The sequence below is a fragment of the Kogia breviceps genome, chromosome 7, assembly GCF_026419965.1.
Source record: "Kogia breviceps isolate mKogBre1 chromosome 7, mKogBre1 haplotype 1, whole genome shotgun sequence".
Taxonomy (NCBI): domain Eukaryota; kingdom Metazoa; phylum Chordata; class Mammalia; order Artiodactyla; family Physeteridae; genus Kogia; species Kogia breviceps.
The window spans coordinates 12,652,996-12,680,465 of NC_081316.1; the positions used below are offsets into that span (position 1 = coordinate 12,652,996).

Below are 27,470 nucleotides of genomic sequence, written 5' to 3' on the forward strand. Positions count from 1 at the left end.
CAAGTTGCCATTGCTTCTAGGCTTTTCCGAGGGCAGCGCCAGGAAGCACAGATTTTCTTTTAAAAGGGAAATAATTAATCGGTACAAACTGATACTTCCAATTCAAGTTTTCAGACTGCAAGGTTTTACTTAAGCTTTTTTTTTTTTATACATAAACATCTTTTCTCTCTTCCACTGAAAGTCTTGCTTCATAGCAACATTAGCATTATTTACTTACTTGCCTTAACCTGTAGTTTTTGGTTTATTCTTCAACTCTTTCTTATTGAAAATAGACATATATGTGTATGTAAAAGTAACAAACTATAAGCACTTTTCTGGTTCCCCTTTTTTAAAAACTAAACAGTACACCCCGAAGATCTCACCCATTCCACGCCTCTCTCCATCTGCATTATGCCTGGTGGTTCAGATGCCCGGTGCCTTATTGAACACTCCCCCTCGTGGATGGTCACTACAGGTAAGTTTCTAATCTTTTGCTTTTACTAACAGTGTTGCAGTGAATGGCTCGTACATGTGTCTTTCTGTATTTTTGCCAGTGTGTCTTTGGGATAGATCCCTAGAAGTAGAATTGCCGAGCTAAATGCTATAGTGTGTGTTCACTTGCTAGTTGCCGTCAGATCCCCTCCGTAGGGACTGAACCACCAAAACTGAATTTTAACAATGTGCAGAAATGAGTAGGAAGATGCAGCACCCAATCTATCACCCACCTGGTGACCAGGCCAGCCTCCCGTTGTTCTACCCAAGGGACAGGCCTGGATGGATCTCACGCAGGAACACCCAGGTCTTGGGAATCCTGGAAGGAAGCATAAAACTCCATCATCTTTGCTTCGGCTGGAATAACAGTTTAACAGGTAACCCTGTTCATCTCAGGCTGAGCAGGAGCTCTGAGTGGTCTTTTTTGTCTTCTCTGACTGATAAGACAGAAGTTAGTTCTTTGCATGCTTGGTTCCGTAGAGAAAATGTTTCAAGGCATGGATCCAGTGGGGAATTATATCAGATGCTCAGCAAGTGGACATTATTAAATTCATTGGTTTATGTGACCCTGGTCATCTTTCTTTACGAAAGGAAGGGAAATTAACATGGTTCAGATGCATTCGGTCTCTTACTCATTCGAACAACATGAATTGAACCCCCTCTCTACTCCCACCTCTAGGCCAGAAATAAAACCCTGCACAGCCTGCAGGCTGAATCCAGCACAGTTAGTTGTTTGAGGTTTGGCTCACACTATGTTTTTTGAAAAAACAAAAAAAAAAATAGTCGCTAACATTTAAAATCAGGGAATTTTACCAGACTAAAAATAAATATCCAGACTTCTGACTTCGCTTGAAAACTTGCCAACCAGCCTGCTCTCCAGGATGGCAGCCGCTGGTGGGAGCCGAGGAGAGACTGCCCCCTGTGGTAGGGCGTGGGCTGCCCCGATTCGCTGATGCCCACCCAGCCCTTCCATTCATTTTTCTTGCCTCCTGGGTCATGAGTTTGTGAGAACTGCCCAAGACTGCTAGCTCCCTGAAGATAAGGACCTCCTGTGTCTTCCTTGACTTTGACTTTCCAGCATCTGACCTACACCCAAGCACACAGGGTCCTCCGTGTATGTTTGTTGGACGATATAAAGTATCTTGTGGATGCATGCATCACATTTCTCCCAATAGGGAAACTGTGTAATTGTAACACTACTCTAGCCCAGACCTTTTTTTTTTTTTTGCTTATAAATTTATTTTATTTTATTTATTTATTTTTGGCTGCATTGGGTCTTCGTTGCTGCGCACGGGCTTTTCTCTAGTTGTGGCGAGCAGGGGCTACTCTTCGTTGCGGTGCGCGGGCTTCTCACTGTGCTGGCTTCTCTTGTTGCGGAGCACGGGCTCTAGGCACGCAGGCATCAGTAGTTGTGTCACATGGGCTCAGTAGTTGTGGCTCGTGGGCTCTAGAGCACAGGCTCAGTAGTTATGGCGCACAGGCTTAGTTGCTCCACGGCATGTGGGATCTTCCCGGACCAGGGCTCGAACCTGTGTCCCCTGCACCGGCAGGCGGATTCTTAACCACTGCGCCACCATGGAAGCCCCTAGCCCAGACCTTTAATGCATATTGGCAGCATAGGTGCCCCTGAACTGTGCCATCTGTCCCACTACCTAAAGCCACTTGTACGTCACTGGACTGCTCCTAAAGTCTTCACTTTGCCATTTGAACTCTTTTCCTCCTAGCAATCTCCTCTCCACCTGAGGACAGCAATGATACCTCATGAAGTTGCTCGAAAGACCACGTTAGATCACGAATGTCAAGCATGGCCTCTAGTAGTATTTACTTTTATCACGTTATTAACAGTGTTTTCTTTCCAAGTTGGCAACAGTCTCCCCACTCTTAGTTAGTCCGTGCAGTTCAGTTTGGTTTTTCAGCCAATCCGCAGAGATTACAGTAGAAATCTCTGTATTCTGAGAATTTTCCAATTCCACTCCCCACAGACACTGATGGAGGTAAAGATTTTATCGAGAGCTTCATATTTCTGATCAGATCCATTAGTGGCCTAAAGGGGACAATTAGAGCATGTCAGAGCATATATAACTAGGAGCCCTTGGCCACCACTGCATGCTCAGAACTCACTCTTTCCTGAGTACTTGGGCGCAGGAAAGAAGCATGAAGTGGCTTGGGATCCTTGGGCTGGTGGCCCTCTCTGAGTGCCTAGTCGTGTAAGTACGGGGACCGTAAGTGGCATCATCTCTCTTTCTGGGGTTTTCCTTGTCCTCTTATTCTTCCACCCATCAGGGTTACAAGGGAATGTAATCATTCCCTGACAGTCTTGAAGTTCAACTCTCACTTATTGATGAGTACCTTGCCATGGGCAACGTGGGGCCCAAGGGTCTTGGGGTAGGCCTGCAGGGCTGCACAACTCTGGGGGTGCCAGTCACATCGTGACTTATGTGAAAATGGCACTCCTTGGAATTGCTCAGTGCACAACCTGTGCAACTGTAAGTGTGGTCCTATGAACGGCATTTTCCTGTGATTGCTTCTAGGTCTTCTCTCTGCTCTCTCTCCATTTCTGTGTGTATGTGTCTGTATATTCATCTCTGTATCTCTCTCTTTTATCTCTCCCTCCTCCTTGGATGTCTCTGTGCACGTAGAACTCTCTGAGTTTTCGTTTTTGTTTTAGTTTTGTTTTTCTATTTTGACTCTTCCTTGCTTCTCTAGCTTCTTAATTTCCCTAATATTTCCCCATCTCCTGGCTTCCTCTCTCACCCCTCTCTTCTGCTTGAGCCTTGGAGAAAGATCTGGAAGGCTACTTCTAGGCGGATTTACCTCTAACAGGCAGTGTGACCACAGCCAAGTCACAAACTCCCTGCATTTCAAATTCCTCGCCTGTAAAAAGAGGATAATGATCCCCCTTCAGATTCCTTCCCAGAACTTCTTTGAAAAAGATACATTCGGATGCAATAGCAATGGGAATGGCTGTCATTGCTGACACTTCTTGCGTATCAGGTACATTACATACATCATCTCACTTAATACCCAAAGCATTCTATACGGGCGATGGGGGTTATTATATTCCACGTTTTTACCTACCGATGGGGAAACTGAGACTCCAAATGGTTATATGGCTTACCCATGTTTACACAACAGTACCTGTGTTCAAATCTAGGTATTTGCCATCGCCTTTGCGTAGCATCCTGATAATGAGAGGACACTCATAAAAAATGCCTGGAAAATACACAGTGCCATTACAATGCAAGGAATGACAGTCATACTATAACACAGCTGATTGCTGCCCCTTCTCTGTTTCCTTTTCCCAATGCTCGGTGAAAGAATCCCTCTAACAAAGACCAAGACCATGAGAGAAACCCTCAGGGAAAAAAACTTGCTGACAAACTTCCTGGCGATGAACACTGACTACAGGTTGCAGAATTTCCCTCGTGTCCGGAAATTGTCTCTTCATCCCCTGAGGAACTACCTGGATGTGAGTGAGTTGGGCGGATGGCACTCTACAGCGCCCCGTGGCGCTCTGGCCGGGCACTGGGGTTCATCTGGTGGCACCAGGCGGTGTGTTGAGGCTAGGGCTCCTGCAGGAAGCAGAAACACTGGGGAATAGGGACCCCATTCCCAGAGAAGAAGGCACTCTCATCCTCGACTCTTGGTCGGTGGTAACTGGGCCCAGCAATGACCAGGTGGCAGGTGAACATCCGTTTCTTGCCAAAGATATGTCACCACTTTGAGGGAGACGGTTCCTCCTGAACCAGGTGGGCCACTGAGTTACAGATGAAAGGTGAGCCATGCCTGATCATAAAGCCAACTGCAAATCAAGAATGAAACCCCAGGCAGACAAAGGTCAGCCTCCGCAGATCCAAGAAGGACACCAGTAAAAAGTTACTGAGCCCCTATGGCCTGTGACACCATAAAAATCTAACACTATGGTTATTGTTATTGATTTTAAGAAAAGGTCTCGTCTCTTCATCAAGAATGCATAGGAGGGCTTCCCTGGTGGCGCAGTGGTTGGGAGTCTGCCTGCCGATGCGGGGAACACGGGCTCGTGCCCCAGATTGGGAGGATCCCGCGTGCCGCCGGAGCGGCTGGGCTCGTGAGCCATGGCCGCTGCGCCTGCGCGTCCGGAGTCTGTGCTCCGCAACGGCAGAGGCCACAACAGTGAGAGGCCCGCGTACCCCTCCCCCCAAAAAAAGAAAAGAATGCATAGGAAGGACAGCCTGAGTGATAGGCAAAGAGTAAATACATGTCAAATAAAAGGGCCAGCAGCGTGGTGGTGATAGGACACGGTCTGAGCTTAGAGGAGGTGGCCTGGGGTGACCTAGGAGGGCCAACTGGAGAAAGAAACAGGCTGGGCCTTAAAGGGGAGACTGGAGAGCTTCTCAAGTGAACGCACCGGGACTCGCCTGGAGGTGCAGTGCTTAAGACTCTGCGCTTCCACTGCAGAGGGACCGGGTTCGATCCCCGGTCAGGGAACTAAGAGCTCGCATGGAAAAAAAAAAAAAAGAAAAAAATCAAATGAAGGCACCGGTCTGAGCAGAGGCTGTGAGGTGGGGTGGTTGGAAAGTGATCTCAGGAGACACAGGACACCTCAAGGGAAGCAGCATTCTGGGAATCGAGGGTGGCCAGGGCGACCAGGCCTGACCACAGCACCCCTCCCCGGCCCCTGTAGCTAGCCTATTTCGGCGACATCACCATTGGAACGCCCCCTCAGCAGTTCAAGGTCCTCTTTGACACTGGCTCGGGTAACCTGTGGGTGCCCTCCATCTACTGCAGCAGTGCCCCCTGCCGTGAGTACCTGCACCCCCCGCCCATCTTGTACTCCCCCTCCCACCCCCTTCTCCGTCCTTGGCACCCGACAGGAACACATCTCTTATGTCCACAGGTACACACGAGGTCTTCAACCCTCACAAGTCCACCACCTTCCGGCCCTCGGCCCAGCACGTCGACCTCACCTACGGCTCCGGGAGGATGGTTGGATTTCTTGGCTACGACACTGTTCGGGTAACTGGAAACCAGAAGTCGAGTCAGGGCTGGCCCTGGGAGCAACCGCAGCTTACAAAACAGATGCAGGGCCAACTGGCAGGGCCCGTCTTTCCCAAAGTCCCCGAGTGGCTGGCCACCCACCCCACAGTGCTGTGTCCCTTGGGAGACAGCGTCCCTGCGGACACACAAACTCCCAGAATGGCTGACCCAGAGAGTGGCTTGGGGTGTGGATTTGCAGCTGCTTTGCCCATGAGCAGCTCCAGGTTCGTTTGGCTGGGAGCAGGGAGAGAGGGGAAAAAAGCACCCACTCTTATATCCTCAGACCGTGCTAGGTACTTTCATGGTAACAACTCGTTTAATCCTGCAGCAACCCCACACAGCCAGTGCTATGATTAGCTCCATTATACAGATGAGGGAACTGAGGTGCAGAAAGCCAGGGCCTCGCCAAGGTCAGGCATCAGAAAAACGGTGGAGCTGGGCTGGCCAGTCAGGATTCAGGCAGGTGTGCGGTATTTGGGAAGAGGATAAAACTGATCTTGGGCCCTTGAGGGAAACTGAGGGCTTCGGGAATCCGGACAGGGAAAGCAGGGGGCCGCAGATGTGGGAGGGGCCTGATAAGGGGGGGGCCGTAAGAGGGGGCCTTTGAGTATCTAATAAAAAGTATGGCCTGCATCCCCCAAAGGGCCTGAGTTCTCTCTCTCTCTCTCTCTCTCTCTCTCTCTCTCTCTCTCTCTCTCTGTCACACACACACACACACGCACACGCAAACACATCCCCAAAGCGTGTTTCCCAGGCAGAATATTCATAAGAACCCTGGCAGCGACATTGTAAAATGGGCTTCTGTCTTCCTGGGCAGATGCAGAAACCATGATGCACTGCAATGAACTCAGTCCATTTCGCTCATCAGATCATAGTGATGCCAAAGAGAAGACTATCCAGCTCTCTGCTCACTTGGTCCTCAAGTGGGAACCATTTGGTCCCGTCCTGAGCCTCAGTTTCCCCACCAGCACAGAAGGCATGAGGCGAATTTGACTCACTTCAGATACTGTTTGCAGGAAGGGCAGGTGTTGGTTAAAAGCCACAGCCCCGCACCAGTGGAACCCAAATTCCAGTCCCAGCTTGGTCTAACCATCTGAGGTCAACCCAGGGCACAGCCAGGCCTCAGTTCCTCTCTGTGGTGCTCATGGCATCTCCATCTCAACCCAGCCCCCGCCCCACTTCCCAAACCTTTATGTGGGGACATTCTCTTCTCCCACAGATCGGGAAACTTATCGATATGGGCCAGCCGTTTGCCCTGAGCCAGTCACAGTTTGGGATGGAACACGCACCCTTCGATGGCATGCTGGGCTTGGCCTACCCCAGCCTCGCCATCCAAGGGACCACCCCCATCTTCGACACCCTGAGGAGACGAGGCCTCATTCCTCAGCCTGTCTTTGCCTTCTACTTGAGCACGTAAGTCTGAACGGGACAAGCGCTCTACGTCAGCTGTAAGATGCTTTCAGGTGCGTGAAAAGTTGTAGTCTACCTGATCCAGAAGTTTCCTGAGAGACAGTCTAGCCCGGGATGGCTGTGGCCCCGCCCCCACATGTGGCCCCGCCCCCACATGTGGCCCCGCCCCTGGTTTTTGTAAGAAAAGTTTCATGGGAACGCAGCCATGCTCACCCAGGGCTCAGGGGCAGCAGCTCGGTCCAGGGGGTGTGAAGGGAGGAGCGAGAGAGGTGGGAGGGGTCAGGATGCAGGTTGGAGGAAAAGGCAACGGGATGTGCTGATGGATCTGATATGGAAGGAAGGAGAGCGACGGCGGGAAGCTTTCCTCCTAACATTTCACCGGGAGCCCAGAAGCGGCTACACGATTCGCAGGCGCCAGTGCGAAATGAAAACGTGGGGCCTCTGGTTCAGAGAGTATTAGGAAATTCAAGACAGGGAGAGCAGGGGCGCAGGGACCTGCTGAGGGGGAGGCCCCGTGGCGGGCACAGGTCACACACACTCATTAGTCGCTGACCGACCTCGGACAGGTCCTCAATCCCTCCGGGCCTCGATTTCCGTCTGTGTAACATGGGGCTCCTAGCAGTGCCTCGCACGGGCGGAGAAGCACAGCCCTCAGACAGTGCCTGCCGTTATTCTCCTACAAGGAGCCCTCGCCCTTCCTTCTCTCCTCAGCCAGAAGGAGAATGGGAGCGTGGTGATGCTTGGCGGGGTGGACCACCGCTACCACAAAGGAGAGCTCCAGTGGATACCAGTGTCCGGAAACCACTACTGGCAGATAACCATGAGCCGGTAAGCCTCCCCCTCTGAGGGCCACCTCAAGCGACGCTCCCACACGTGCACACAGACACGTGCAGACACACAACTAAACGCAGACACGCACTCACACACACAGACATACGCTCCCCCCCAAAAGACACATGTATAAACACACGCCTAGGCACACATGTAAACAGGCACAGACACACACACAGACACACAGGTACACACACCACCCATGGGTTGGTTCATAATCACTCCAGGCCCCTGACCAGGGCTCTGACCAGGGTCCTGAACAGGGTTCAGAGAGACGTGTGCAGCCCAAGACGGCTGCAGCCACCACGCTGTGAGGCAGGGAGCAAGCTTTGAAGACCCCAAAGTGCAGTGACAAGAGGATCAGGCAGGATTTCACCAGCTGAACAGGGTTGTGATAAGCTGACCAACTGTCTAGGGTTACCCGGGACCGAGGGAGTTCTCACTACACAAAACCACCAGTTTCAAAACAGGGAAAGTCCTGGACAAGCCAGGAAAACTGGTTTCCTTAGGGAGAAGCTCCCGGGCAGTGGAGAGAGGTTGGCTGCATTCTTGAGACCTGAAAGCAACTCATACAAAGACACACTCCCACCACCCGGAGCCACCACCCCCCATCCCGGGCACACAGTAGGGCAGGGGTTGTGACAGAGATAATCAGGAAGCCGGGATCCAGGAGTGGCCTGAGAGCAAGGGACAATAATTGACGGGATTCTGAGTGATACCCTCAGACAAAAGCTTACGTGTCCTTTGGAGGCCCCTGGGCTAGCTCAGGCGTCGCCTGACCAGGGGCCTCAGTGTCTGAGCTGCGTGAGTGGACCACGCTGGGAGACAGCCTCTCCCAGGGCAGCCTGTGTCTCCGACACCCCTACTCTCAGCATCCTCTGCCCCAGAGAACCTCCATCTTCACTGTGTGGGTGGACCCATTATTGGCCACACAGCACATACAGGGCTCTGGTTGTTCCTCATCCATTTTTTCATTCATTCATTCATTCAACAAACATACATTGTGCATCCGCTGTGTGCTAGGCACTTGAGAGAGGCACTAAGGCTACAACTTGCCCTTACATCTAGTAAGGCAGACGTACATGAAACGAGTCACACACATAATAATGAATTTCCACCTCAGTACATGATAGAAATGAGGAAGAGTCTACAGAGAGTGACCAAGACAGGAGCCTGATCTAGTCTGGGGAGGAAGAATTCCCTGAAAAAGTGACAAGTGAGCTGGAACCTGGAAGATGAGGAGAAATTAGCTAGACAAAGGGGATGGGGGTTTTCTAGGAAGGGTGACCAGCACATGCCAAGGCCCTGAGGCACCAAAGAGCCCGATGCATTCAGGAACTGAAAGGAAGTCAACGAAGCTTAGGTGACCAGAGCAAAGGAAAACAGAGTCAGGGCATGAGCTGAAGGGAGACAGTCAGGGAGGGGGGCAGTCGTACGAGGAGACTTCAAGTGATCCTAGTGACCACGTTGTCCAATTATCTTTCAGCATCACCATGAACAAAGTGGTTTTCGGTTGTTTCCGCGGCTGCCAGGCCATTGTGGATACTGGGACCTCGTACATAGTTGGCCCAAGTAGACTGATCAACACCATGCGGAGGCTCATCGGCACCAGACTTGTCAATCACGAGGTGAAGGGTCCTGCCACAGGGTCACCCCGGGGCTCTCCACACACCAGGGAGCTCCTGGGCCAACCCCTCTCCCTCTTTCTCTAACAGTATGCGGTTTCATGTAGCTCTGTGGCTCGCCTGCCTACTATCGTCTTCACCATCAACGGCAAGGACTACCCAGTGCCCCCTCAAGCCTACATCAGAAAGGTGAAGGGCCAACCCTGGTGGAATTGCAGGAACCCTTGGGCTCCTGCTTGCAGGCGGGGGCCCTGTGCAGGCCATGCCACACCATTGCAGATGCCGCAGAGCCCCTGTGGCTGGGCCAGTGCCTCCCACAAAACCAACCACTGGAGAGTAAGGAGCAGTCTAGGACTTCCATCATCCTGAAATCAATGGGACACCACCCCGTGCCGGCCTGGTGCGAGGCACAGGGAGAAGGGAACGCTAAGGGCCTCTGCCCTCAAGGAGCTTCCGTTCAACCAGAGCCCTCACACGGATGAACACGGAAAGTCAGCTCGAGCAATCCCTCGATAGGCCCAGTGACGGGGGGTGGGGGGTACAGTCTCAGTGTGTTGTCCCACCGTAATGGTTAACGGTCCCCCTCCCACCTCGAAAGTGTCCTGGTTTGGATGACAAATGACATGGTTACCCTAGACCTCGCCTGCCACTTCCCCTTGCTAATCCCCGGTTCCCACTCTGTGAGTTGGGGTACCAGACCCCTCTGTGGGGAGGCTGCATGCTCGCGGGAATTCAGGGTGCACAGTGACTGCATGGCCCTCACACAGGGCTGAGGCTTAACGTCAGCTCCCTATGGGAGTTCAGAGGAGGCTGATGGGCTCCAGGAAGGCTTTGAGGAAGAGAGGGAATTTCAGTCATTCTAAACCCCCAGCCTCATGGAGGCCCGAGGAGGCCTGCATGCGTCCAGGCAAATCACTGGACCCCATGCAAACGGCACCCCCGGGGGCGGAGCCAAGGGGTGCCCGGCGCAGATTAGAGTGATGTTGGCTCTCCACTGGGGAGCACAGGGTAAGTCTCCCAACCCCGCCTGGAGTGGCCAGGGAGGGTGAGCGCGGGGCCGGGAAGGCTTCCTAGAGGGGCTGAGCACAGTCTCTAAGAACAGGTCTGGGGAAGAGGGAGAAGCAAAGGCATTCCCTGCAGAGAAAACAGAGAGCATGGGTCAGAAGGAAAGAAACAGCACAGTATGAGGGGAACTACAGGCCATTCTTGCTCTCTTCTTTACAATTGTATTCAAGTACAGTTGATAGACAATGTGCTGTGAATTTCTGCTGTACAGCAAACTGACTCAGTTATACATGTATTTGTATTCTTTTCCTTATTCTTTTCCACTACAGTTTATCACGGGATACTGAATAGAGTTCCCTGTGCTATACAGTAGGACCTTTTGGTTTATCCATCCTCTCTATAGTACGTGGCATCTGCTAATCCCAAACTCCCAGTCCTCCCCTCCCCCAGCCCCCCTCCCTCACGGCAGCCACACGTCTTGGCCGTTCTTGGTCTTGGATGGGCACCCCACTTCCGCAGCTGCTGAGAGAGCCACTTGGTTTTTACCAAAGGAGGGAAATAAAAGTAAGCTGCCGGCTCTGTATGCCGAGAGGGTGGCAGGTAAGGGCTCAAGCTGACTGGTGTGCATTTCCGTCTCTCCCAGAGCCCTCGGGGCCTCTGCCTCAGCACCCTGGCAGGGGGCACAGAGAACTTACGCCAGTCGGAGACCTGGATCCTGGGCGACGTCTTCCTGAGGCTGTATTTCTCGGTTTACGATCGGGGAAACAACAGGGTTGGCCTGGCTCCCGCAGTGTAAAGGCTGGGGCCGCTTCAGCAATCAATCAGGCCCCCTCCAAACACACACTCGCTCACACGTAGGGCACTCCCACCCAGGGGTGGCGGTGGACTGTGTTTGGTGCTCTGCAAAGCCCCATTCTCAGCAAAGAATAAAAGTTTCCGTTCTCAACGGTGCTAATACAAATGGGTGCCTCTGTTTGGGTCGGGGAGGTGCATCATAATCGGGCAGGATCTAGAACCTAGTCAGAACCACAAGTGAGAGGAGCCAAACTCCAACTGGCTTCACGGAAAGGGGAGACTTACGGGAAGGACGCTCGGGATCCGAGACACAGGAACCACAGCAGATGCAAAGATCTCAGTGACTGGACCCAAGAAATCAGCAGCCGTCAGCTCCCTCCTCTCCCTCACTCTTTCCCGTCTCTCATCTTTGATTCTCTGAGCCTGACAACTTTCTTTCCTCACACTTCTACACATATATCCCTAACGCGTCTAATCCCTAAAGAAAGCACAGAAAAACTTCCGGATGCCAAAGAGGCCTCTGATTGGTCCACCTCAGATCACGTGTCCAGCCCCGGACCAACCATGCTGGCGGGGGGCTTGGGGGTACTATGATTGGCTTTACTTGATCACGTGGCCCTGCCCAACGTGACTGACCGTCTCCTCCGGCAACACGTGACTGCAGCTGGGGCGAGGCAGCCGCGAAGGAAGTGGCGGGGGTGTTCTAGGCGGCGGACCAGTTGTGACGGCCCCCACCAACTCCGCCCCCTCCTCATTCGGAGCGACGGTAACGGGTAATAAAAATAGATTCTACTCTTCCCATCTCACAGGACCTTTGGCAGTGGCCTTCTGCTCCAGGGGGGTTCTGGGTGAGGCCCTTGAAGCTGGATGGTTCCCCCTTGTTCCCCACCCCAGTCACCAGCTCTCTGCCACCCACACCTGCAGTGTCCTTTCCAGTCCCACTTCGCAAGTGACGGGCCGTGCGGATCCCCGAGCCATGCCCGCCCCTCGAGGGCCCAGCAGGCTCCTTCCCGTGGCCTCCAAGGCTGCTGGGGAGGATGCCACGCCTGTAAAGGGGCCCCAGGGCGCACTCAGCCTTCAGCCTTTCCGAGCTCCCTCCAGGGGCAGAGCTACAAACCACTGGTTCGAGCTGCCATGGTTTGGCACATTTGGAGTGGAAGCATCACTTCTTCCTACGTGGAAGCAGAGGCCCAGGCTGGGGACAGCAGGGGTCAGAGGTGGAGGGAGACCCACATGAGAGAAGGAGCAGGAAAGAACAAACACGGAGGAAAACACACCCGACGCAACGCACACTATGGGCCTTTACTCGGGCAAGACCAATCAGCGAAAGGGACGACTCCCTTCCTTCCTCATCTTTTCATTCGGGACAGATTTACTGAGCACCTACTATGTGCCAGGTGCTGTGGTGGACCCCAGGGATAGAGGGCTGGGTTAGGAACCCACCACCGATTCATGGAGACAGATAAAGAGACAACCCCCGATGGGGAGGGCCAGACGGAGAAAACAACACAGGTGTGGGTAGGGGCCAGAGGAGTGAGGAGTGTCCTCTTTAGAGACCAGGGAAAGGATGCAGATGCGCAGTAGGGCGAGAGGGGGGCATTAACTTCCGTCTTGTCTCCCCACCCTGAAACACACCCCTAAGCCTCGCAGTTACCTTCTCTGTGCAGATCTGCCGTATGTCCACGGTTACGTGTGCCTGGTCCCTCTGGGATGGCACTGGATTATGATCGGCTTGAGGTGGGTGAAAGAGGACTGGTTGCAGAGCTGATAAAGGGGGAAAAGGTGAGAGCAGAAATGGCTTTTTTTTTTTAGACAGTAATGGAGACTCAAGTGAACAGTTTGTCAAACTCATTTTCCAAGTGGTCTTCATGGAACCATAAGCAATGTCTCTATTGATGAGAAACTACCAATAAGAGTAAGAATAAGAGCTCTGGTTAATTACATATGCCATTTCACTGTCTCCCCATGAGCCCCTGCGGGGCATGACCCCCATTGTACAGATGAAGGAAGTCTCCTCCAATCTTCCGGCTCCAGTACTGGTTACAGGCACATGGTAGGCCCTCAATAAATACATGTTGAATAAATGAATGGATGAATTGGTAGATGCTTCCACTGGAACGCGCTGCTGCATCCGTGTCGGGAGACATATGGTGTCAGCATGGCTTACTGCCGTAATATGAATCAGAAAAAGTCAGGCTCTGCTTCCCTAGATGAGCCTAAGGCCAGGGCTGGAGCTGTGTGTTAATGAACCCACTGTTCCTGAGGCTCTATATTTGTAGCCTGTGCCACCAACATGAGGATAAATTCTGATCTTCATCAACTTTTTAATTTTATTTATATTTTTTTGTCGGTGCTGCATAGCATGTGGGATCTTAATTCCCCAACCAGGGTCATACCCATGTCCCCTGCATTGGAAGTGTGGAATCTGAACCACTGGACCGCCAGCTAAGTCCCAAAGTCTGACCTTCGAAGCAACAATCTTCCCCGACCTTCCACTTTTGTCCTTTACCCAATGCAGACCAAAGAGATTTATAGCCACCGGTGAGAGAAAAAACAGGGAAAGATAGATCTTAAACACTTCTTGAAAGAGTGTAAATTGGAACACTCTTTTTGGAACGAGTTGTTCTTAAAAGATGTATGGTCTTTGTCCCAGTAATTTTGCATCTAAGGTTTGTGCTAAAGCGATGATCAGAAGCACCTTCAAACATAAATAAGCAGGGGTGTAGCCCTCAGAGTCGCCTACAAAAGGGAAAATTGGGGGCATCCCAGGCCCGTTAAACATAAAGTGTCCACAGCATAGATAGGCCATCATGCAACCAACCGCCTTAAAATTGTGTTTCAGCAGAATATTTAATGTTATGAGAAATCATTCCAGTATGACATTGAGAAAAAAGAACAGAATACAAATCAGCCTGATCCCAGGTTTGCTAACCACGTGGAAGACAGTGCAGCGTACTCGCCAGGCATGTACATCCGGGAGCTTTTCTGCCTGGGTTCAAATCCCACCTCTGACCCCTACCAGTCATGTGACTGGTAGATGACCTACCAGTTCATCTCTGGACATCAGTTTCCCATCCTGTAAGTTTGGGGTAAGGATAGTTCCTCCCTCACTCATCATCAAGAAAATACAAATCAAATGACAATGACATACCATCTCCCATCTATCAGGATGGTCATTATCAAAAAACAAAAGATAACAGGTGTTGTCGAGGACGTGGAACCCTGTACACTGTTGGCGGGGATGTGAAATGGTGTAGCCGCTGGAAAACAGAATGGAGGTTCCTCAGAAACTTAAAAAGAGAATTACTCTTTGATCCAGCAATCCCACTTCTGGGTATGTGTTCCAAAAACTTAACACCATGATCTCAAGGGGATATTTGTCCTGTCACGTACGTTGCAACATCATTCACAATAGCCAAGATGTGGAAACAACTTAGCTCCATCAACAGTTGAATGGATAAAGGAAATGTGGAAGAGACATAGAATGGAATATTATTCAGCCTTTCAAAAATTATATTTAGTTATTTGGCCGTGCCGGGCCTTAGTTGCGGCACTCAGGATTCCCAGTGCGGCATGCAGGATCTTTAGTTGCGGCATGCGAACTCTTAGTTGTGGTATGTGGGACCTAGTTCCCTGACCAGGGATCAAACCCAGGCCCCCTGCATTGAGAGCACGGAGTCTTATACACTGAGCCACCAGGGAAGTCCCAGTCATGGTTTTTTATATATTTAATTTTGTTTCAGTCGATTTGATGTGATGCTAAAATTGTCCCACTCTGGCCTCTTTATCTGGATTCCTGAACTTTTTGTGCGGCCCCTGGTGATCTGTGCAGGCGCTCACCTTTCTGGTCCTGCAACATTCCCACGCTTATCTTGTGCATTTCTCGGCCCAGCCCTGAAATCAAGCATCTCTTCAAGAATCTCTAGATCCTCTGGTGGCAAATGGTGTTTAGAGGCCACAAGCTAGTCCTCGGGATAGTCAGTGAGTCACTGTTATCAAGTTGCCATTGCTTCTAGGCTTTTCCGAGGGCAGCGCCAGGAAGCACAGATTTTCTTTAAAAAGGAAAATAATTAATCGGTACAAACTGATACTTCCAATTCAAGTTTTCAGACTGCAAGGTTTTACTTAAGCTTTTTGTTTTATACATAAACATGTTTTCTCTCTTCCACTGAAAGTCTTGCTTCATAGCAACATTGGCGTTATTTACTTGCTTGCTTTAACCTGTAACATACATAAGATACTTTCAAAATAACAGTAGCAATATCACCAACAATAAGGTGTTGGATATAGTTTCAGATTTCTTTGGTTTTTTGGTTTTGATTTTGTTTTGGAGGGAGGGTGTTTTTGTTTGTTTGTCTTTGTCCTTAGAAGATATCCCACTCTGAATGTAGGTCAAAATTCTGTATTTTAAAGCCACTTAAGTAATGTTTTCTTCTGTGCGGCTAGGTCACCAACTTGATAGAATTTGGCTCATTTGTCCTAGTTCTCAATTTCGACAAATGTGTTTGTTTATCTCTTTTTTGATTCTGTAACACATTTACGTGGTTGCAAAGTCAAACTAAAAGATGAAAAATCACAGTTCCGTCCCTGCTGCTCCCCCATAAATTACAATTTTTTTTTTAGTTTTTGGTTTATTCTTCAACTCTTTCTTATTGAAAATAGACATATATGTGTATGTAAAAGTAACAAACTATAAGCACTTTTCTGGTTCCCCTTTTTTATAAACTAAACAGTACACCCCGAAGATCTCACCCATTCCACGCCTCTCTCCATCTGCATTATGCCTGGTTGTTCAGATGCCCGGTGCCTTATTGAACACTCCCCCTCGTGCATGGTCACTACAGGTAAGTTTCTAATCTTTTTTTTTTTTTTTTACTTTTTTTATCTTTGTCTTTTTTTATATATATATATTTTTTCTAAGTTTCTAATCTTTTCCTTTTACAAACAGTGTTGTAGTGAATGGCTTGTACATATGTCTTTCTGTATTTTTGCCAGTGTGTCTTTGGGATAGATCCCTAGAAGTAGAATTGCCGAGCTAAATGCTATAGTGTGTGTTCACTTGCTAGTTGCCGTCAGATCCCCTCCGTAGGGACTGAACCACCAAAACTGAATTTTAACAATGTGCAGAAATGAGTAGGAAGACGCAGCACCCAATCTATCACCCACCTGGTGACCAGGCCAGCCTCCCGTTGTTCTACCCAAGGGACAGGCCTGGATGGATCTCACGCAGGAACACCCAGGTCTTGGGAATCCTGGAAGGAAGCATAAAACTCCATCATCTTTGCTTCGGCTGGAATAACAGTTTAACAGGTAACCCTGTTCATCTCAGGCTGAGCAGGAGCTCTGAGTGGTCTTTTTTGTCTTCTCTGACTGATAAGACAGAAGTTAGTTCTTTGCATGCTTGGTTCCGTAGAGAAAATGTTTCAAGGCATGGATCCAGTGGGGAATTATATCAGATGCTCAGCAAGTGGACATTATTAAATTCATTGGTTTATGTGACCCTGGTCATCTTTCTTTACGAAAGGAAGGGAAATTAACATGGTTCAGATGCATTCGGTCTCTTACTCATTCGAACAACATGAATTGAACCCCCTCTCTACTCCCACCTCTAGGCCAGAAATAAAACCCTGCACAGCCTGCAGGCTGAATCCAGCACACAGTTAGTTGTTTGAGGTTTGGCTCACACTATGTTTTTTGAAAAAACAAAAAAAATAGTCGCTAACATTTAAAATCAGGGAATTTTACCAGACTAAAAATAAATATCCAGACTTCTGACTTCGCTTGAAAACTTGCCAACCAGCCTGCTCTCCAGGATGGCAGCCACTGGTGGGAGCCGAGGAGAGACTGCCCCCTGTGGTAGGGCGTGGGCTGCCCCGATTCGCTGATGCCCACCCAGCCCTTCCATTCATTTTTCTTGCCTCCTGGGTCATGAGTTTGTGAGAACTGCCCAAGACTGCTAGCTCCCTGAAGATAAGGACCTCCTGTGTCTTACTTGACTTTGACTTTCCAGCATCTGATCTACACCCAAGCACACAGGGTCCTCCGTGTAGGTTTGTTGGACGATATAAAGCATCTTGTGGATGCATGTATCACATTTCTCTCAACAGTGAAACTGTGCAATTGTAATACTACTCTAGCCCAGATCTTTGATGCAGATTAACATCCTAGGTGCCCCTGATCTGTGCCATCCGTCCCACTACGTAAAGCCATTCGTATGTCACTGGGCTGCCCCTAAAGTCTTCACTTTGCCATTTGAACTCTTTTCCTCCTAGCAATCTCCTCTCCACCTGAGGACAGCAACACATGCTTCATGAAGTTGCTCAGAAAACCACATGAGATCGTGAATGTCCCCAAGCATGGCCCCTAGCATTTACTTTTATCACGTTATTAGCAGTGTTTTATCTCCAAGTCGGCAACAGTCTCCCCACTCTTAGTCCGTGCAGTTTAGTTTGGTTTTTCAGCCAAGCCCCAAGGAAGAGATTACGGTAGAAATCTCTGTATTCTGAGAATTTTCCAATTCCACTCCCCACAGACACTGATGGAGGTAAAGATTTTATCGACTGGTTCGTATTTCTAATCAGATCCATTAATGGCCTAAAGGGGACAATTAGGGCATGTCAGAGCATATATAACTAGGAGCCCTTGGCCACCACTGCATGCTCAGAACTCACTCTTTCCTGAGTACTTGGGCGCAGGAAAGAAGCATGAAGTGGCTTGGGATCCTTGGGCTGGTGGCCCTCTCTGAGTGCCTAGTTGTGTAAGTACGGGGACCGTAAGTGGCATCATCTCTCTTTCTGGGGTTTTCCTTGTCCTCTTATTCTTCCACCCATCAGGGTTACAAGGGAATGTAATCATTCCCTGACAGTCTTGAAGTTCAACTCTCACTTATTGATGAGTACCTTGCCATGGGCAACGTGGGGCCCAAGGGTCTTGGGGTAGGCCTGCAGGGCTGCACAACTCTGGGGGTGCCAGTCACATCGTGACTTATGTGAAAATGGCACTCCTTGGAATTGCTCAGTGCACAACCTGTGCAACTGTAAGTGTGGTCCTATGAACGGCATTTTCCTGTGATTGCTTCTAGGTCTTCTCTCTGCTCTCTCTCCATTTCTGTGTGTATGTGTCTGTATATTCATCTCTGTATCTCTCTCTTTTATCTCTCCCTCCTCCTTGGATGTCTCTGTGCACGTAGAACTCTCTGAGTTTTCGTTTTTGTTTTAGTTTTGTTTTTCTACTTTGACTCTTCCTTGCTTCTCTAGCTTCTTAATTTCCCTAATATTTCCCCATCTCCTGGCTTCCTCTCTCACCCCTCTCTTCTGCTTGAGCCCTGAAGAAAGATCTGGAAGGCTACTTCTAGGCGGATTTACCTCTAACAGGCAGTGTGACCACAGCCAAGTCACAAACTCCCTGCATTTAAAATTCCTCGCCTGTAAAAAGAGGATAATGATCCCCCTTCAGATTCCTTCCCAGAACTTCTTTGAAAAAGATACATTCGGATGCAATAGCAATGGGAATGGCTGTCATTGCTGACACTTCTTGCGTATCAGGTACATTACATACATCATCTCACTTAATACCCAAAGCATTCTATACGGGCGATGGGGGTTATTATATTCCACGTTTTTACCTACCGATGGGGAAACTGAGACTCCAAATGGTTATATGGTTTACCCAAGTTTACACAACAGTACCTGTGTTCAAATCTAGGTATTTGCCATCGCCTTTGCGTAGCGTCCTGATAATGAGAGGACACTCATAAAAAATGCCTGGAAAATACACAGTGCCATTACAATGCAAGGAATGACAGTCATACTATAACACAGCTGATTGCTGCCCCTTCTCTGTTTCCTTTTCCCAATGCTCGGTGAAAGAATCCCTCTAACAAAGACCAAGACCATGAGAGAAACCCTCAGGGAAAAAAACTTGCTGACAAACTTCCTGGCGATGAACAATGACGACAGGTCCCAGAATGTCGCTCATGACCCGAAATTGTCTCTTCATCCCCTGAAGAACTACCTGGATGTGAGTGAGTTGGGCGGATGGCACTCTACAGCGCCCCGTGGCGCTCTGGCCGGGCACTGGGGTTCATCTGGTGGCACCAGGCGGTGTGTTGAGGCTAGGGCTCCTGCAGGAAGCAGAAACACTGGGGAATAGGGACCCCATTCCCAGAGAAGAAGGCACTCTCATCCTCGACTCTTGGTCGGTGGTAACTGGGCCCAGCAATGACCAGGTGGCAGGTGAACATCCGTTTCTTGCCAAAGATATGTCACTAGTTTGAGGGAGACGGTTCCTCCTGAACCAGGTGGGCCACTGAGTTACAGATGAAAGGTGAGCCATGCCTGATCATAAAGCCAACTGCAGGGCTTCCCTGGTGGCGCAGTGGTTGAGAGTCCGCCTGCCGATGCAGGAGACACGGGTTCGTGCCCTGGTCCGGGAAGATCCCACATGCCGCGGAGCAACTAAGCCCGTGAGCCATGGCCGCTGGGCCTGCGCGTCCGGAGCCTGTGCTCCGCAATGGGAGAGGCCACAACAGTGAGAGGCCCGCATACCGCAAAAAAAATAAAAATAAAAATAAAAAAAAATAAAGGCAACTGCAAATCAAGAATGAAACCCCAGGCAGACAAAGGTCAGCCTCCGCAGATCCAAGAAGGACACCAGTAAAAAGTTACTGAGCCCCTATGGCCTGTGACACCATAAAAATCTAACACTATGGTTATTGTTATTGATTTTAAGAAAAAGTCTCATCTCTTCATCAACAATGCATAGGACAAGGGCTTCCCTGGTGGCGCAGTGGTTGAGAATCCGCCTGCCGATGCAGGGGACACGGGTTCGTGCCCCGGTCCGGGAAGATCCCACACGCCGCGGAGCGGCCGGGCTCGTTAGCCATGGCCGCTGCGCCTGCGCATCCGGAGCCTGTGCTCCGCAATGGGAGAGGCCACAACAGTGAGAGTCCCGCGTACCCCGCCCCCACAAAAAAGAAAAGAATGCATAGGAAGGACAGCCTGAGTGATAGGCAAAGAGTAAATACATGTCAAATAAAAGGGCCAGCAGCGTGGTGGTGATAGGACATGGTCTGAGCTTAGAGGAGGTGGCCTGGGGTGACCTAGGAGGGTCAACTGGAGAAAGAAACAGGCTGGGCCTTAAAGGGGAGACTGGAGAGCTTCTCAAATGAACGCACCAGGACTCGCCTGGAGGTGCAGTGCTTAAGACTCTGCGCTTCCACTGCAGGAGGACCGGGTTTCATCCCTGGTCAGGGATCTAAGAGCTCGCATGGAGAAAAAAAAGAAAAAAATCAAATGAAGGCACCGGTCTGAGCAGAGGCTGTGAGGTGGGGCGGTTAGAAAGTGATCTTAGGAGACAGAGGACACCTCGAGGGAAGCAGCATTCTGGGAATCGCGGGCGGCCAGGGCGACCAGGCCTGACCACAGCACCCCTCCCCGGCCCCTGTAGCTAGCCTATGTCGGCAACATCACCATTGGAACGCCCCCTCAGCAGTTCAAGGTCGTGTTTGACACCGGCTCAGCTGACCTGTGGGTGCCCTCCACCTACTGCGACAGTGCCCCCTGCCGTGAGTACCTGCACCCCCCGCCCATCGTGTACTCCCCCTCCCACCCCCTTCTCCGTCCCTGGCACCCGACGGGAACACATCTCTTGTGTCCGCAGATACACACAAGGTCTTCAATCCTTTCAAGTCCACCACCTTCCGGCTCTCGGGCATGCCCGTCGACCTCACCTACGGCTCCGGGAGGATGGTTGGATTTCTTGGCTACGACACTGTTCGGGTAACTGGAAACCAGAAGTCGAGTCAGGGCTGGCCCTGGGAGCAACCGCAGCTTACAAAACAGATGCAGGGCCAACTGGCAGGGCCCGTCTTTCCCAAAGTCCCCGAGTGGCTGGCCACCCACCCCACAGTGCTGTGTCCCTTGGGAGACAGCGTCCCTGCTGACACACAAACTCCCAGAATGGCTGACCCAGAGAGTGGCTTGGGGTGTGGATTTGCAGCTGCTTTGCCCATGAGCAGCTCCAGGTTCGTTTGGCTGGGAGCAGGGAGAGAGGGGAAAAAAGCACCCACTCTTATATCCTCAGACCGTGCTAGGTACTTTCATGGTAACAACTCGTTTAATCCTGCAGCAACCCCACACAGCCAGTGCTATGATTAGCTCCATTATACAGATGAGGGAACTGAGGTGCAGAAAGCCAGGGCCTCGCCAAGGTCAGGCATCAGAAAAACGGTGGAGCTGGGCTGGCCAGTCAGGATTCAGGCTGGTGTGCGGTATTTGGGGAGAGGATAAAACTGATCTTGGGCCCTTGAGGGAAACTGAGGGCTTCGGGAATCCGGACAGGGAAAGCAGGGGGCCACAGATGTGGGAGGGGCCTGATAAGGGGGGGGCCGTAAGAGGGGGCCTTTGAGTGTCTAATAAAAAGTATGGCCTGCATCCCCCAAAGGGCCTGAGTTCTCTCTCTCTCTCTCTCTCTCTCTCTCTCTCTCTCTGTCACACACACACACACACACACGCACACGCAAACACATCCCCAAAGCGTGTTTCCCAGGCAGAATATTCATAAGAACCCTGGCAGCGACATTGTAAAATGGGCTTCTGTCTTCCTGGGCAGATGCAAAAACCATGATGCACTGCAATGAACTCAGTCCATTTCGCTCATCAGATCATAGTGATGCCAAAGAGAAGACTATCCAGCTCTCTGCTCACTTGGTCCTCAAGTGGGAACCATTTGGTCCCGTCCTGAGCCTCAGTTTCCCCACCAGCACAGAAGGCATGACGCGAATTTGACTCACTTCCGATACTGTTTGCAGGAAGGGCAGGTGTTGGTTAAAAGCCACAGCCCTGCACCAGTGGAACCCAAATTCCAGTCCCAGCTTGGTCTAACCATCTGAGGTCAACCCAGGGCACGGCCAGGCCTCAGTTCCTCTCTGTGGTGCTCATGGCATCTCCATCCCAACCCAGCCCCCGCCCCACTTCCCAAACCTTTATGTGGGGACATTCTCTTCTCCCACAGATCGGGAAGCTGGTCGATGTGGTCCAGCCGTTTGCCCTGAGCCAGTCACAGTTTGGGATGGAACACGCACCCTTCGATGGCATCCTGGGCTTGGGCTACCGCAGCCTCGCCATCCAAGGGACCACCCCCGTCTTCGACAACCTGAAGAGACGAGGCCAAATTATTCAGCCTGTCTTTGCCTTCTACTTGAGCACGTAAGTCTGAACGGGACAAGCGCTCTACGTCAGCTGTAAGATGCTTTCAGGTGCGTGAAAAGTTGTAGTCTACCTGATCCAGAAGTTTCCTGAGAGACAGTCTAGCCCGGGATGACTGTGGCCCCGCCCCCACATGTGGCCCCGCCCCTGGTTTTTGTAAGAAAAGTTTCATGGGAACGCGGCCATGCTCACCCAGGGCTCAGGGGCAGCAGCTTGGTCCAGGGGGTGTGAAGGGAGGAGCGGGAGCGGTGGGAGGGGTCAGGATGCAGGTTGGAGGAAAAGGCAACGGGATGTGCTGATGGATCTGATATGGAAGGAAGGAGAGCGACGGCGGGAAGCTTTCCTCCTAACATTTCACCGGGAGCCCAGAAGCGGCTGCACGATTCGCAGGCGCCAGTGCGAAATGAAAACGTGGGGCGTCTGGTTCAGAGAGTGTTAGGAAATTCAAGACAGGGAGAGCAGGGGCGCAGGGACCTGCTGAGGGGGAGGCCCCGTGGCGGGCACAGGTCACACACACTCATTAGTCGCTGACCGACCTCGGACAGGTCCTCAATCCCTCCGGGCCTCGATTTCCGTCTGTGTAACATGGGGCTCCTAGCAGTGCCTCGCACGGGCGGAGAAGCACAGCCCTCAGACAGTGCCTGCCGTTATTCTCCTACAAGGAGCCCTCACCCTTCCTTCTCTCCTCAGCCAGAAGGAGAATGGGAGCGTGGTGATGCTTGGCGGGGTGGACCACCGCTACCACAAAGGAGAGCTCCAGTGGATACCAGTGTCCCGAACCCACTACTGGCAGATAACCATGAGCCGGTAAGCCTGCCCCTCTGAGGGCCACCTCAAGCGACGCTCCCACACGTGCACACGGACACGTGCAGACACACAACGCAGACACGCACTCACACAGACATACGCTCCCCCCCAAAAGACACATGTATAAACACACACCTAGGCACACATGTAAACAGGCACAGACACACACACAGACACACACACACAGACACACACACAGACACACAGGTACACACACCACCCATGGGTTGGTTCATAATCACTCCAGGCCCCTGACCAGGGCTCTGACCAGGGTCCTGAACAGGGTTCAGAGAGACGTGTGCAGCCCGAGACGGCTGCAGCCACCACGCTGTGAGGCAGGGAGCAAGCTTTGAAGACCCCAAAGTGCAGTGACAAGAGGATCAGGCAGGATTTCACCAGCTGAACAGGGTTGTGATAAGCTGACCAACTGTCTAGGGTTACCCGGGACCGAGGGAGTTCTCACTACACAAAACTACCAGTTTCAAAACAGGGAAAGTCCTGGACAAGCCAGGAAAACTGGTTTCCTTAGGGAGAAGCTCCCGGGCAGTGGAGAGAGGTTGGCTGCATTCTTGAGACCTGAAAGCAACTCATACAAAGACACACTCCCACCACCCGGAGCCACCACCCCCCATCCCGGGCACACAGTAGGGCAGGGGCTGTGACAGAGATAATCAGGAAGCAGGGATCCAGGAGTGGCCTGAGAGCAAGGGACAATAATTGACGGGATTCTGAGTGATACCCTCAGACAAAAGCTTACGTGTCCTTTGGAGGCCCCTGGGCTAGCTCAGGCATCGCCTGACCAGGGGCCTCAGTGTCTGAGCTGCGTGAGTGGACCATGCTGGGAGACAGCCTCTCCCAGGGCACCCCTACTCTCAGCATCCTCTGCCCCAGAGAACCTCCATCTTCACTGTGTGGGTGGACCCATTATTGGCCACACAGCACATACAGGGCTCTGGTTGTTCCTCATCCATTTTTTCATTCATTCATTCATTCAACAAACATACATTGTGCATCCGCTGTGTGCTAGGCACTTGAGAGAGGCACTGAGGCTACAACTTGCCCTTACATCTAGTAAGGCAGACGTACATGAAACGAGTCACACACATAATAATGAATTTCTACTTCAGTACATGATAGAAATGAGGAAGAGTCTACAGAGAGTGACCAAGACAGGAGCCTGATCTAGTCTGGGGAGGAAGAATTCCCTGAAAAAGTGACAAGTGAGCTGGAACCTGGAAGATGAGGAGAAATTAGCTAGACAAAGGGGATGGGGGTTTTCTAGGAAGGGCGACCAGCACATGCCAAGGCCCTGAGGCACCAAAGAGCCCGATGCATTCAGGAACTGAAAGGAAGTCAACGAAGCTTAGGTGACCAGAGCAAAGGAAAACAGAGTCAGGGCATGAGCTGAAGGGAGACAGTCAGGGAGGGGAGAAGTGGTGGGGGGAGACTTCAGGGTGATCGTGGTGTCCACTTTGTCCCACTGTCTCTCAGCATCACCATGAACGGTGTGGTTTTTGGTTGTCTCCACGGCTGCGAGGGCATTTTGGATACTGGGACCTCGTTCTTGCTTGGCCCAAGCAAACTGATCACTGCCATCCAGATGCTCATCAGCGCCAGCCCCGTCGGTCACGAGGTGAAGGGTCCTGCCACAGGGTCACCCCGGGGCTCTCCACACACCAGGGAGCTCCTGGGCCAACCCCTCTCTCTCCCTCTTTCTCTAACAGTTTGCGGTTTCATGTAGCTCTGTGGCTAGCCTGCCTAGTATCGTCTTCACCATCAACGGCAAGGACTACCCAGTGCCCCCTCAAGCCTACATCAGAAAGGTGAAGGGCCAACCCTGGTGGAATTGCAGGAACCCTTGGGCTCCTGCTTGCAGGCGGGGGCCCTGTGCAGGCCATGCCACACCATTGCAGATGCCGCAGAGCCCCTGTGGCTGGGCCAGTGCCTCCCACAAAACCAACCACTTGAGAGTAAGGGGCAGTCTAGGACTTCCATCATCCTGAAATCAATGGGACACCACCCCGTGCCGGCCTGGTGCGAGGCACAGGGAGAAGGGAATGCTAAGGGCCTCTGCCCTCAAGGAGCTTCCGTTCAACCAGAGCCCTCACACGGATGAACACGGAAAGTCAGCTCGAGCAATCCCTCGATAGGCCCAGTGACGGGGGGGGGGCGGGCACAGTCTCAGTGTGTTGTCCCACCGTAATGGTTAACGGTCTCCCTCCCACCTCGAAAGTGTCCTGGTTTGGATGACAAATGACATGGTTACCCTAGACCTCGCCTGCCACTTCCCCTTGCTAAGCCCCGGTTCCCACTCTGTGAGTTGGGGTACCAGACCCCTCTGTGGGGAGGCTGCATGCTCGCGGGAATTCAGGGTGCACAGTGACTGCATGGCCCTCACACAGGGCTGAGGCTTAACGTCAGCTCCCTATGGGAGTTCAGAGGAGGCTGATGGGCTCCAGGAAGGCTTTGAGGAAGAGAGGGAATTTCAGTCATTCTAAACCCCCAGCCTCATGGAGGCCCGAGGAGGCCTGCATGCGTCCAGGCAAATCACTGGACCCCATGCAAACGGCACCCCCGGGGGCGGAGCCAAGGGCTGCCCGGCGCAGATTAGAGTGATGTTGGCTCTCCACTGGGGAGCACAGGGTAAGTCTCCCAAGCCCGCCTGGAGTGGCCAGGGAGGGTGAGCGCGGGGCCGGGAAGGCTTCCTAGAGGGGCTGAGCACAGTCTCTAAGAATGGGTCTGGGGCTTCCCTGGTGGCGCAGTGGTTGAGGGTCCGCCTGCCGATGCAGGGGTCACGGGTTCGTGCCCTGGTCCGGGAAGATCCCACATGCCGCGAAGCAACTAAGCCCGTGAGCCATGGCCGCTAGGCCTGCGCGTCCGGAGCCTGTGCTCCGCAACGGGAGAGGCCACAGCAGTGAGAGGCCCGCATACCACAAAAAAAAAAAAAAAAGAACGGGTCTGGGGAAGAGGGAGAAGCAAAGGCATTCCCTGCAGAGAAAACAGCGAGCATGGGTCAGAAGGAAAGAAACAGCACAGTATGAGGGGAACTACAGGCCATTCTTGCTCTCTTCTTTAAAATTGTATTCAAGTACAGTTGATAGACAATGTGGTGTGAATTTCTGCTGTACAGCAAACTGACTCAGTTATACATGTATTTGTATTCTTTTCCACTACAGTTTATCACGGGATACTGAATAGAGTTCCCTGTGCTATACAGTAGGACCTTTTGGTTTATCCATCCTCTCTATAGTACGTGGCATCTGCTAATCCCAAACTCCCAGTCCTCCCCTCCCCCAGCCCCCCTCCCTCACAGCAGCCACACGTCTTGGCCGTTCTTGGTCTTGGATGGGCACCCCACTTCCGCAGCTGCTGAGAGAGCCACTTGGTTCTTACCAAAGGAGGGAAATAAAACTAAGAAGCTGCCGGCTCTGGATGCCGAGAGGGTGGCAGGTAAGGGCTCAGGCTGACTGGTGTGCATTTCCGTCTCCCCCAGAGCCTTCAAGGCCTCTGCCTCAGCAGCTTGGCAGGGGGCACAGAGAACGTAAGCCGGTCGGAGACCTGGATCCTGGGCGACGTCTTCCTGAGGCTGTATTTCTCGGCTTACGATCAGGGAAACAACAGGGTTGGCCTGGCTCCCGCAGTGTAAAGGCTGGGGCCGCTTCAGCAATCAATCAGGCCCCCTCCAAACACACACTCGCTCACACGTAGGGCACTCCCACCCAGGGGTGGCGGTGGACTGTGTTTGGTGCTCTGCAAATCCCCATTCTCAGCAAAGAATAAAAGTTTCCGTTCTCAATGGTGCTAATACAAATGGGTGCCTCTGTTTGGGTCGGGGAGGTGCATCATAATCGGGCAGGATCTAGAACCTAGTCAGAACCACAAGTGAGAGGAGCCAAACTCCAACTGGCTTCACGGAAAGGGGAGACTTACGGGAAGGACGCTCGGGATCCGGGACACAGGAACCACAGCAGATGCAAAGATCTCAGTGACTGGACCCAAGAAATCAGCAGCCATCAGCTCCCTCCTCTCCCTCACTCTTTCCCGTCTCTCATGTTTGATTCTCTGAGCCTGACAACTTTCTTTCCTCACACTTCTACACATATATCCCTAACGCGTCTAATCCCTAAAGAAAGAAGCTCAGAAAAACTTCCGGATACCAAAGAGGCCTCTGATTGGTCCACCTCAGATCACGTGTCCAGCCCTGGACCAACCATCCTGGCGGGGGGCTTGGGGGTACTATGATTGGCTTTACTTGATCACGTGGCCCTGCCCAACGTGACTGACCGTCTCCTCCGGCAACACG

General features: G+C 51.7%; 2 protein-coding genes and 1 long non-coding RNA gene across 6 annotated transcripts in view; 2 read left to right on the forward strand and 1 right to left on the reverse strand.

Moving 5' to 3' along the window:
* Positions 1 to 27,174, reverse strand: part of LOC136794467 (uncharacterized) — a 48,694-nt gene extending 21,520 nt beyond the window's left edge. The window contains exons 1-4 of one of the 2 annotated variants that reach the window (XR_010841259.1): positions 27,098 to 27,174; positions 16,320 to 16,405; positions 12,808 to 12,917; positions 705 to 790 (exon numbers count right to left, since the gene is read on the reverse strand). This is a non-coding gene — a long non-coding RNA (uncharacterized lncRNA). Of the gene's footprint in view, positions 1 to 704; positions 791 to 11,438; positions 11,647 to 12,807; positions 12,918 to 16,319; positions 16,406 to 27,097 lie in introns of those variants that run through there. The other variant, XR_010841258.1, reaches the window with a different exon arrangement.
* LOC131760482 (pregnancy-associated glycoprotein 2-like) lies at positions 417 to 11,302 on the forward strand. 2 transcript variants are annotated; one of them, XM_067037345.1, is made up of 9 exons: positions 417 to 454; positions 3,790 to 3,940; positions 5,135 to 5,252; positions 5,348 to 5,466; positions 6,707 to 6,900; positions 7,609 to 7,725; positions 9,215 to 9,356; positions 9,444 to 9,542; positions 11,002 to 11,264. In XM_067037345.1, the coding sequence occupies exons 2-9, from the start codon at positions 3,815 to 3,817 to the stop codon at positions 11,152 to 11,154; spliced, it is 1,068 nt and encodes a 355-aa protein (XP_066893446.1). In that variant the 5' UTR covers positions 417 to 454; positions 3,790 to 3,814; the 3' UTR covers positions 11,155 to 11,264. The 2 variants fall into 2 exon arrangements, with proteins under 2 accessions (XP_066893446.1, XP_066893447.1); XM_067037346.1 differs by lacking the exon at positions 417 to 454 and adding an exon at positions 711 to 848 and having other exon boundaries at positions 11,002 to 11,302.
* Positions 11,828 to 26,970, forward strand: LOC131760481 (pregnancy-associated glycoprotein 2-like). Of its 2 annotated transcripts, XM_067037347.1 has the most exons (10): positions 11,828 to 11,926; positions 15,887 to 15,997; positions 19,022 to 19,172; positions 20,601 to 20,718; positions 20,814 to 20,932; positions 22,167 to 22,360; positions 23,051 to 23,167; positions 24,659 to 24,800; positions 24,892 to 24,990; positions 26,661 to 26,970. In XM_067037347.1, exons 3-10 carry the CDS (start codon positions 19,047 to 19,049, stop codon positions 26,811 to 26,813), a joined length of 1,068 nt encoding a protein of 355 aa, XP_066893448.1. In that variant the 5' UTR covers positions 11,828 to 11,926; positions 15,887 to 15,997; positions 19,022 to 19,046; the 3' UTR covers positions 26,814 to 26,970. The 2 variants fall into 2 exon arrangements, with proteins under 2 accessions (XP_066893448.1, XP_066893449.1); XM_067037348.1 differs by lacking the exons at positions 11,828 to 11,926; positions 15,887 to 15,997 and adding an exon at positions 16,220 to 16,463.
* Positions 27,175 to 27,470: the final 296 nt, after the last annotated feature.